The sequence below is a fragment of the Mytilus trossulus genome, chromosome 7, assembly GCF_036588685.1.
Source record: "Mytilus trossulus isolate FHL-02 chromosome 7, PNRI_Mtr1.1.1.hap1, whole genome shotgun sequence".
NCBI classification, from domain to species: domain Eukaryota; kingdom Metazoa; phylum Mollusca; class Bivalvia; order Mytilida; family Mytilidae; genus Mytilus; species Mytilus trossulus.
Window position 1 is genome coordinate 52,484,778 of NC_086379.1, and position 11,304 is coordinate 52,496,081.

The following is an 11,304-nucleotide window of genomic DNA, read 5'->3' on the forward strand; positions in this document are numbered from 1 at the left end:
ACAAGAATGTGTCCTTAGTACACGGATGCATATCACTTTCTATGTTCAATGGACTGTAATATTCTGGTAAAAACTAAAATTTGCATTAGATTAGAAGGATCATAATATTCTGGTAAAAACTAAAATTTGCATTAGATTAGAAAGATCATATCATAGTGAACATGCATTTCAGGTTGATTGGACCAAAACCTCAGCAAAACTTTCTTGACCAAAAACTTTAACCTGAAGCATGAAAGAAAAACAAAGAGATGGACCAACAGAATAACAAACAGACACACAGACCGAAAAAAACATAATGCCCTTTAGTAGGGCATAAAAATCCTGAACATAGAAAGGAAACGCATCTGCATCTTTATCACTGTAGATATATTGGGGACAATGCTATGCAACTTTGCATATAAAATAGGGAAGATATGGTATTATTGCCAATGAGACAACTATCCACAAAAGACCAAATGACATATAAATTAATAAATATAGGTAATTGTAGGGCCTTCATCACAACAATGAGCAAAACCTGTACTGCATAGTAAGCTATACATGGCCTCCAAATGACCAATGTAAAACTATTCAAAAAGTAAAACTAACAGCCTATTCAGTAACAAACAATCACTGAATTACAGGCTCCTTACATAGGAAAGGTGCATACAGAGCGTGGCGGGGTTAAAACTATTTTGAAGGTGTCAACCTTCCCTCTAATCTTGGTTGGAAAAGCTTAATTTTTCACATATGAGAAAATTAACAACAGGAAGTCCTTTTTATCATTTAATGATGACAACACTATTTAATCTAATGTTTGTACACAATTTTAACAGTGCAACATTTTGATTCTATAACAAATAAAGCACATTAAGCAAAAAGCATATTTTTGATTTCAAGTAAACATTCTTGGCAGTAATAATACTTTACATGTAAAGTTTTAACTAATCTCATTTTCAATTTACCAGCAAACTACATTATGATAAGAGAAACATTATAATGAATAAGTCAATGCCTGCATAATAGTTACGAAATTAATAATGACATTTGTAAAAGAAAAAAAAATCATTCATTCACCCTTGATTTTATAACAATAACACATATTCAGCAAAATTAAAGTATATTTTTGACAATAAATTATAATCTAAACCCTAGTATGACCTATTAAATAAATTTAGATTTTTCAAATAACTTTAGTCTAGTTTTGACATGAAAATATCAGCCATGCAAACTTTTAGCCTTAACAGTTTGCTAAAAGCTGAAAATTAAAACAGAATATATGAATTATTGACAGATCTGTAAAAGTGAACACATTCCTGTTGGCCCCATATCAAAAACTAACAAATGAAAAATAACTCGTTTTTATTCTTCAAAATTATCCACAAATAAGTGATCTCCTGAAATTAATTATGTTTTGCAATACATATAAAGACAAAATAAAAAGCTACTATGCATTAAAACATGGATGATATATGCAAAAACAGAATAATAATAAATGAATAAAAAATAAACACAACCTAATTGAGCTGCCTTTTGAATCTTTCAAAATAAATGTACTGGAACTGTACTACAGCCATTTGACCTGCTATACAAATGTTTAATTGCACTGTAAAAAAACCCAAATAAACAGAGTATCTGAGATTCTCCTAAAATAATATTGTAATGCAAGTTATCATTTAAATATTACAACTTATAAACCACCAATAAAATCAATTATCTATTGCTTATCTTACAAAATCATATTTATATTATGATATTTACAAATCTTATGATTAATCATTTCCCTAAATTAAGAGATTCCATATTTCTAGAATATTGATAAAATTTCTATGACACCTTTGGCTCGACTAAATTAACCAGGGAAGACACAATCAAGAATACATTTTGTCATTTTATTTCAAGAAATGCAGCATTTGAATGGTTATTGAAGAAAAAAAGAAAGAAAAAATTAAATTAAATTTCCAATATCTCTGGAATAAATCTTTGGATACTGTTTTTTATTCTATTTTTTTCTGATTTGAGTGTAAAAATACAGCAAAGCTGTACTGTGGAAAGTATCACAGTGATAACATTTTGAAGTTAACAGAAAAAGTTCACCTGTTGATTACAAAGCAAACTGAACTAATAATAACGATAACATACATCTAAAACAAGATTGTGTCCCAAGTACACGGATGCCTCACTTGCACTATCATTTTTTATGTTCAGTGGACTGTGAAATTGGGGTAAAAACTCTAATTGTGCATTAATTTTGATGCAAAATTAGAAAGATCATATTTTTCACAAATTAAGTTAAGAGGGGGGGGGGGGGGGGGGGGGGGGGGGTCAGTGAAAAAACTGTGAATTAAGTTTTTTATCCTTCATTGAACTTTTGATGTTGTCCCTTAGTGATTTCAGTGCTTTCTTTGGATAGTTAAATTAAAAACCAATAAGGTCAAGTGGACACATTCTAATCGTGTATTGCAATTATAATTATTCACATGTGCAACTATATAGACCAACTATATACAACAACAAGTTAAAAACAATTTTTATTTATAAGAGCACCCTTTTACTTTTTTATAGATACTTCCTGAATCCAGAGTCAGTCAGTTCTCACTTATTTTGTTCTATATGTCAGGATGTTTTCAACCAGCCATACAGAGCTCCATGTGGTCATAGTTTCTGCAAAGCAGTAAGTGATGGAAAGATACATTCAATAGTTAAAATAATACTCTGAATGTCCAATGGTTTCAGACCGGTCTATATCGTTCGCCTGGTTGCATGAGTTTACCAAAAGCAACTATTTAGTAGTACTTTTAGATTGATGAGGTTGAGCAGTCCTCTAACGGGTCACCCTGGGGCAATATTTTTCTTTTATATTTGTATTCTCCTTTTTTAGTGAGCTTTTCTCATCACTTGGCGTCCGTCGTTTGTCGTCGTCCGTCGTCGTCCTGCGTTAACTTTTACAAAAATCTTCTCCTCTGAAACTACTTGGCCAAATTTCACCAAACTTGGCCACAATCATCATTGGGGTATCTAGTTTGAAATGAGTCCGGTGACCTGGTCAACCAACCAAGATGGCTGCCATGGCTAAAAATAGAACATAGGGATAAAACTGCCGATTTTTGCATACAACTCAAAAACCAAAGCATTTAGAGCAAATCTGACAGGAGGTAAAATTGTTTCTCAGGTCAAGATCTATTTGCCCTGAAATTTTTAGATGAATCCGACAACCTTTTGTTTGGTTGCTGCCCCTGAATAAGTAATTTAAGGAAATTTTGCCGTTTTTGGTTATATCTTGAATAATATTATTATAGATAAAGATAAACTGTAAGCAGCAATAATGTTAAGCAAAGTAAGATTTACAAATAAGTCAATATGATCGAAATGGTCAGGTGACCCCCTAAGGAGTTATTGCCTTTTATAGTCAATTTTTAACCATTTTTGTAAATCTTAGTTATCTTTTACAAAAATCTTCTCCTCTGCAAATACTGGGCCAAATTAATTTAAACTTGGCCACAATCATCTTTGGGTTATCTAGTTTAAAAAATGTGTCCGATGACCCGGCCATCCAACCAAGCTGGCCACCACAGCTAAAAATAGAACATATGGGTAAAATGCAGTTTTTTGCTAATAACTCAAAAATCAAAGCATTTAGAGCAAATCGGATGGAGGTTTAACTCTTTATCAGGTCAAGATCTATCTGCCCTGAAATTTTCAGATGAATCGGACAACCTTTTGTTGGGTTGCTGCCCCTGAATTTGGTAATTTAAAGGAAATATTGCCGTTTTTGGTATTATCTTGAATATTATTATAGATAAAGATAAACTGTAAACAGCAAAAATGTTCAGCAAAGTAAGATTTACAAATAAGCCAAATTGACCGAAATGGTCAATTGACCCCCTAGGGAGTTATTGCCCCTTATAGTCAATTTTTAACAATTTACATAAAATTTGTTAATTTTTACTAACATTTTCAACTGAAACAACTGGGCCAAGTTCATTATAGGTAGAGATAATTGTAAGCAGCAAGAATGTTCAGTATGAACAAACACATCACCATCACCAAAACACAATTTTGTCATGAATCCATCTGCTTCCTCTGTTTAATATTCACATAGACCAAGGTGAGCGACACAGGCTCTTTAGAGCCTCTAGTTTCATTTTGCTTAATTTGCTATTTATTAATTCTTATTTACTGTTTGCTGATTTCAGTGTATCACGGCATGGTTACGGAACAGCAAGACTTGTCCAGAGGACAGGTAAGTCAGTTTATTCAGCAGCCATATTAGTACTGTAAAATGGCTTCCTGTAGATTTCTAACTTTTGGTTTTGTTTTTTTAAATAAATTAAGAAATTGCTATTTTTTTTACATTATGATCATTGATCGATTGTTGTTTACTGTTCGTTGAATGGCAAATATTGCATGGATGTCTCTTTCGGATTCGGTATGCACCTGAAATTACAAAATAATTGTCATTACAACTTATTGTGTTTTTTTCTGTTTTAGAAAGAGCTTACAGTTACACCAAATGCACCATGACTTTATTGTTGAAAATATTATAGGCGATCAAATGGTGAGTTAATGTCGTATAATTTTTTTTTGTCTGCTTGTTTTATGCACTGTTGATTAAAATGTTTATATATGGATAAATGTTATATGGATAAATAACAGCAAATGTTGAAAAAAAAACATTGAGGCAGGACCAACCTACGTCATAGATTTAGACACCTAGAGGACATCACATGGAGTCTGAAACCACGGTCAATTTCCTTACTATTAAGTAGTTTCAAATATATAACAAGATATTTGATATGATTATCAATTTGACAAGAGACAACTTTCTTTCAGACCAATAAGACACGAGTTTTGTCTTGTGATGTGATAAAGTCACCGATATGAACTCAAATCAACAACCCAAAATAAATAGAAAACCATAAACTAGATTGTTGCTATGTTTATAAGGAGGTATAAGGGAGTTCCATTGAACACTTATTCATGATGATATTTGGTACATCTGAAAACGCTAGCTACTTTCTTATTTCAGGTTGCATGTCCATTTAGAAAATCAGGCTGTGATTTCATTGGGCAGTTGCAAATGTTAAAATCTCACAAGAAATCCTGTGAATTTAATCCAATTAACCTACCTGAATTTCTGAAAATGAAAGAAAAAGAAAATACTCCAGGTGAGTCTTATATTTTCAACTGAAAGTACTTATTAATATTTTCTTGTAAGTGGCAATGTTATGACAGTGATTTTAAAAATATCAGATATTATACCTCCAATTTTTTCACTGAAGTTAAAGTCCACTGGTTAACTTACATGGGGCAAACTTTTACACCTATCCATAAGCAATGTTGATTTCTTGAATTATTAAAATAAGGAACACTTCAAAATGAATTGTACAAGAAATTAGTCTTGTATGTGTTTTGTGAAATTAATATCTGTTATCAACAGATTTTATGATTGGTTTCTATAGACATTCACCTATAACAATTATAGGTGTAAAGGATATATTATAACAATTAAGATTTAGAAAATTAATTGCTATGTATCTTTTTTCAGATTCACATGTTACAGATGACGAAGTCCTGTCATCTCCAGCAAAGCCGTCCTTAATGATGAGACTGTTTCGTTCTGGTGACAGTCAGAAATCTTTGTTGAAAACTATGTTTGAAGACAAAGAAAATACGCCTTCAACTTGATATAAATCTTCGTATTTTGCTATTTATTTTCTCATGTTTATTAAATAATATACTTATTTGCAATTTATTTTCTTATAGCCCTTTATTTAACCCAATAATTTTGTCATCATGAAAGTATCAGAATGCGAAACATAAAGATCTGTGTTTTTTCTTGTTGTTGACGATTTTACGGTTGACTATAATTGCTTACAGATCTACTTCATTTGAATTTAGGGCCGTGGATAGTTGTCTTTTTTGCAATCATACCACATCTCCTTATTTTGATATAGGTCGGAATTTCTTCTTGTGAACTTTTAGGACGCCAACAAAACCTTGTCGTCTTGTGCACAGAATGGTTCATTTTTTTTTGTACAATAATCAGGCCGTATGTTTCCTCGTTGGATTCTTTTTTATCTATCATTTTGGATCTTTTTAAAGCTCGATATGAGCTATTGATTTTGCTCATTGTTGAAGGTCGTATGGTGACACAGAGTTGCTAATTTTTACGTATTTTTTTCTTTCTCTGGGGGATATTTGTGTAATTGGCAATCATATCATATCTTCTTACTTTTATATTCATACCCATGTCAGATAGACGTTATCTTCCTGATTTCTTACATCCACCAACCATGGTATCAAAAGTCTGGCGTACTCAATTATAATCCTGGTACCTTTGATAACTAATTAGCTGATACGGTGATTTGATGAACAAAACCAAATTGAATGGTTTCTGATTTTTCTTTAAAGAATATTATACTTTATAGAGCAAACTATTTATAGGAAGATGCACAATGAACTCACACTTTGATTTAAATTAAAAAAAATCTAACAAGCAAACAAAAATGGATAACAGAATGGACGATTTAGTACCCTGAAATATCTATAAAAACATATATACATTTATCTGAGAGCATTACACGTGCAATAAAACTCTGAAGCTCTGGATTTGATTTTTGATTTTTTTCATGTTTTAACGGATATTTTAGGCAATGCATTTGGGCTGTTTCGTGGCGGCCAGTTTTTATTGTTGGAGGAAGCCCGAGTGTCCGTAGAAAACCACCGACTTTCGGTAGGAAAACTAACCATCCTAGTCAATTAAGATTTGGAGTCAAGTGTACCCACCGCACCCGCACGAGGGGGGTTCGAACTCACAACCTCTGCTGACTGGCTTGTGATTCCAGAAGTAACGTCCTAAACCACTCGGCCACCGAGGCCCTCTAAAGCTATGGATCCCGCTAGTGTCTCTATATAAATAAAGTTACAAATCTCATTCGTTTAAAATAATAAAAATCACAAAAACACAGAACTCAGAAAGAACTTTGTAACGGAGTCTCTAATCGAATTACAAAATCAAAATCAAAATCTCAAATACATCAAACGAATGGACAACAACTGTCATATTCCTGACTTTGTACAGGCATCGTCTTATGCAGAAAATGGTAGATTAATAAAAATGGAAAATGGAAATTAATGGGTAATGTGTCATAGAGACAAACAACCCGACCAAAGAGCAGAACATTGCCGTGGTCCAACAATGGGTTTTCAACACATCAAGAAAATCCCACACCAAAAGGCACGTCCCAGCCGCCTCAAGTCTGGTTTTATAGCTAGCTGAACCTCTCTCATGCTTAGACATGCTCTATGGCTCACAAATTATTGATTATTATTTTTTGTAAAAAAGATAACAGCGATTCGACAGGTGATTAAAACATATATTACAACTCCAAAGCCGTTCATCCCATAATGATATAAAGAAGGTTTGTGGTAAAATATAGTCTATATATGATCGCACACTTACAGGCAATCTAAAAAAAACCATGAAAGCATGCAGTTGAAAGTTTCACATCTGCGTTTAAGAAAATAGTGTGATTTGGTTGTATCAAGAAAGTATATAACAAAAAGTTGGGACACAAACAACTCCTCCAAATTATTTTTGCTACCTGTCTGTACGAGATCACCCATCATACAATAATATTGTTGATTCGCACGGGGATAACAATATCATTTAAAGATCTAACATTTTATGTCATGTCACAGAAAACTTTCGAGGTCTTACACCTTATAATTTTATCATATTCTAATGCCTTATTTGATGAAAATACCACGATCCGTAATACAGATAAGGTGTAACTGATAAGACAGAACAGTATTGTAGTAGCCCAATTATTCAGTATTGTTGATACCCCAAGATGATTGTACTCATAGTAACTCTAGCTCTAGTAGTAGGAACTCAAGCACAAATATGCTGTGTTCCTGCACAGTGGGAAGGAACGGAGGGAACGATTATTGCAGTTTCTCAAAATGATACAGCAGATCCGATGATAGTTACGGTAGGTCAAGTCAAATAAGGATGAAGAAATAGAACGCCGAGGTCGTATTTATTGACCCCAAAAAATTCTTTCTCAGAACATCTTGAAGAATATCAGAACCTAATATAGAAATAAATTTTTTAACTGTATTGGCAATTTGCTGGACTGGAATATCGATTTAAGAATCTCTACCGCCAGATATATTTCAGACAATACACGTATCATATTAAGGATGTCTTTAATTTTTCTAAGACCTCAGGATTTCCTAAATTATCTGAATCTAGGTAGGAGACATGAACATCGGTGTATTATGTACATGCTTGTTTATCATGTATCTTACAATGTAACATTCGCTTGAACCATTGAAGAGGTCTTGAACATCAATATTTTATTTCCAAACTCCTAGTAGATAGATATCTTAATTTCAACTTCACATTGTCAATAAATATAATGCGACTTCTTAAAAGCGAACTGTGGAGGTTCTTTAAGAAACTTAAATAAAAGATTTTTGTCTATTTTTGGAGGTTATATAATATTGACGATTTCAGATATAACTATGAACTCATTTAATTGTTTTGTTTTTATTTGCAGGGTGCTATAAGTGTTGCGTATGATGCCACCAACAAACGTATCGCTGCAATGTTGTACATGAGTACAGGAGGATATAACGGAAATGTTGGTGTCATTTTGAATTATGCACAGGCAAGTACATATTTGAGTTTGTTCAGCATTTCATGTGTATTTTAGTCTAGACGTTGTATAATGAACTGTCGATGTGACCTCATATTGAACCGACAGTCATAAAACCAAACATAGATAGAACTAGAAAGCGACTACGTGCAATTGGATATTTCTAGGTCTGTTTAATTTTTGTTCAGCCTGCAACTTTGGTAGCAAAAGCCAGACATAGCGATCCTACAATTCCCTCGTCAGCGGTGGCGGCGTCCACTAATCTTCACTCTGTGATTTCCGTTTTTGAAATTTTAAATACTACCTTTAACTGTCCGGGATTTCTAATAAACTTGGACAGAACTATGCTTATCAATTGTATACCTTTTAAAATACGATACTTATAGACTGTAACCGTGAAGATTTAAATTTGAAATGTGATTGTCTATCAAATGATAAAATCTCTCTTCGTTATTTCAGGGCATTCAATACACAGTTAGTGGCAATAACTGCACTAGAACACCTCTTGGAGCATTTGTTCCTAACTGTATTCCAAGTAAGTAACCTCTTTATTAGTTTACTAAACTCGACAATTTTTTAAGCCAATATGTGTTTTTCTCTAGTATTTTCGGTATTCAATCTCTCTGTAGGTGTTAAACGATTGGAATTATTATCCAATGTCTCCTTTCATTCATAAAGATATATAATAAAAGAACATATTTCTTTAAAAAAAAATTACTTCTCTTGGGTTTTTGTTTTAGCTGGGTGGCGGGTCCATTGTCCTATACTACAAACTGTCCTGATTGTTGTATTGGATGAACTATTCACACACTTGGTGATTAGTCAAACCAAATATAAAGCAATCTTCTTAGGATGCTAATGTGGGACTGGTGGTTGCTTTCTAAATGCCCAGTGGCAAATATTTCAAACAAGTTTGTAAGGACAACAATTTACATTTGATGTACATGTATTAAGTATGTGCAAGAGCTACAGTTTTTCAATTAATGGGTGTTATCTAAATTATAAAGCTATTTATCATTTAATGTAGGCTGCATATGTATGAACACATTTTAATTCAAACTTAAAATTAAAATCATGTATGTAAAACACATATTATATCTCCCTTCTACGTTTTAACCTTTAGGTGATGCTAAATTGCAGAGATCAAGCTATATGGGACCTCCCAGTAACAAGATGATGATAAATTCATACACCTACATGAGAGGACCATTAGAAGTTGGTGTAACAGTAACAGCTAATACATGTGTACCAGTGGGAGAGTTGATCAATGGTCAAACTCCAAATGGTACATTTTTTTTAATTTATTGTGTGTATGTTATCTTATCTGAAATTATTATCATAGAAGAAAAACAATAATCATTGTTAAAATATAAGATGTGATGTCCTCAGTGAATCAGCTGCCCACTTAAGACCACGTGAACAGGTAGGGGTTCATCTAAATCCCCCATATTGGAAAATAAGCAAACATAAGCATTTTTACATAACTTTTTAAATTATTGAAAACAAAACTAAAATTCAAGATAGATTTGAATGAGCATAGAACAATAAACAAAACACTTTTTATTTTAACTCGATTCACAAATAAATACTTCTCTGTTGTTCTTAAAGACTCCTGTAAATTGATTCCAAGTGTGCATAACTTCTTTTTTATTCCGAATTGCTGCAAATAAAAAGAATCTTCCTTCCTGGCAACAATTATTACCATAACATACTGCATAATCTTATTGTTTCATTTTTAGAATTTGTTATACAGAGTGTTGGTTTCAGTAACATTACTCCAGGAATAAGCAAGGCTGATTCATTTACTCCACCCAGCAGCTGTTTAAACAGTCCTTTGGTCCAAGCTGTAAGTAGCTAGTATCACAACATTCATTTTGTAACCTAGGCCAATGAGGGCAGGAAACAGGGGCATTAAAAGCTTTGCATGCATGAGAGAAAGTAAGGCAGATACCTAAGAATTCTTTGAGGGCCATTGTTTGCCTTATATAATAAAAGCGTTAAAGATTATCAATCAAAGAGGATAAATTTACACTTCTACCCAATATATCATAAATAAAAGTGGAAAGATTATTTTTGGAAAACTTGAACAAAAGAAATTGATCCAGTCAGTCAGTGTTAGTCAACATTACAGAGTACAGACATACATGTATTTGAAATTCTTGTCTTGCTGAATTCTTCTATTAGAAAAGTTAACAGTAAAAGGTATGGTTTACTTTTTAAATTGTTACTTGGATGGAGAGTTGTCTCATTGGCACTCACACCACATCTTCCTATATCTATTCAGAATTTAAATTTAATTTCACAACTGTATCTATAATTCAGCAGTTTCTGTTTGAGATTGATTACAATTGCAATAAATTTCTTTTCTTGTTTTCAGAACTTGATTCCAATGCAAGGCAGACTTTTGAGAAGATACTTAGATTTATTGCCATAGGCAAATTTCATATGATGCCCATTGTGCACTTCAATAAACAGGATAAAATACTTGTCATGCATCTTTGAACATATTGTAATTTTTCAAAATAAACTTATTTTTTGTGTGAATTTTGAAAGATTCCCATTTATTTGGTAGCTCTAAAACAGGAATTACAAGAATGTGTCCTTAGTACACGGATGCATATCACTTTCTATGTTCAATGGACTGTAATATTCTGGTAAA

At 32.7% G+C, this 11,304-nt stretch overlaps 2 protein-coding genes across 2 annotated transcripts; both read left to right on the plus strand.

The window, feature by feature from the left end:
• The first annotated feature begins 771 nt into the window (after nucleotides 1-771).
• On the plus strand, nucleotides 772-5,725 carry LOC134726512 (E3 ubiquitin-protein ligase LNX-like). The gene is made up of 6 exons (XM_063590918.1): nucleotides 772-794; nucleotides 2,413-2,653; nucleotides 4,176-4,222; nucleotides 4,471-4,537; nucleotides 5,009-5,147; nucleotides 5,528-5,725. Exons 1-6 carry the CDS (start codon nucleotides 772-774, stop codon nucleotides 5,665-5,667), a joined length of 657 nt encoding a protein of 218 aa, XP_063446988.1. The 3' UTR covers nucleotides 5,668-5,725.
• A 2,001-nt stretch (nucleotides 5,726-7,726) lies between these two features.
• On the plus strand, nucleotides 7,727-11,189 carry LOC134727130 (uncharacterized). Its single transcript, XM_063591513.1, has 6 exons — nucleotides 7,727-7,976; nucleotides 8,547-8,657; nucleotides 9,105-9,180; nucleotides 9,769-9,930; nucleotides 10,385-10,491; nucleotides 11,023-11,189. The coding sequence occupies exons 1-6, from the start codon at nucleotides 7,836-7,838 to the stop codon at nucleotides 11,077-11,079; spliced, it is 654 nt and encodes a 217-aa protein (XP_063447583.1). The 5' UTR covers nucleotides 7,727-7,835; the 3' UTR covers nucleotides 11,080-11,189.
• Nucleotides 11,190-11,304: the final 115 nt, after the last annotated feature.

Excerpts from the sequence above, each read along its gene's own strand:
- LOC134727130 (XM_063591513.1), top strand. The coding sequence starts at position 7,836 with ATGATTGTACTCATAGTAACTCTAGCTCTAGTAGTAGGAACTCAAGCA. Across the intron at positions 7,977-8,546 it reads CAGATCCGATGATAGTTACG|GGTGCTATAAGTGTTGCGTA; the intron begins GTAGGTCAAGTC and ends TTTTATTTGCAG. Across the intron at positions 9,181-9,768 it reads TGTTCCTAACTGTATTCCAA|GTGATGCTAAATTGCAGAGA; the intron begins GTAAGTAACCTC and ends TTTAACCTTTAG.
- LOC134726512 (XM_063590918.1), top strand. The coding sequence starts at position 772 with ATGACAACACTATTTAATCTAAT. Across the intron at positions 795-2,412 it reads ACAACACTATTTAATCTAAT|GTCAAGTGGACACATTCTAA; the intron begins GTTTGTACACAA and ends AAAACCAATAAG. Across the intron at positions 4,223-4,470 it reads AAGACTTGTCCAGAGGACAG|AAAGAGCTTACAGTTACACC; the intron begins GTAAGTCAGTTT and ends TTTCTGTTTTAG.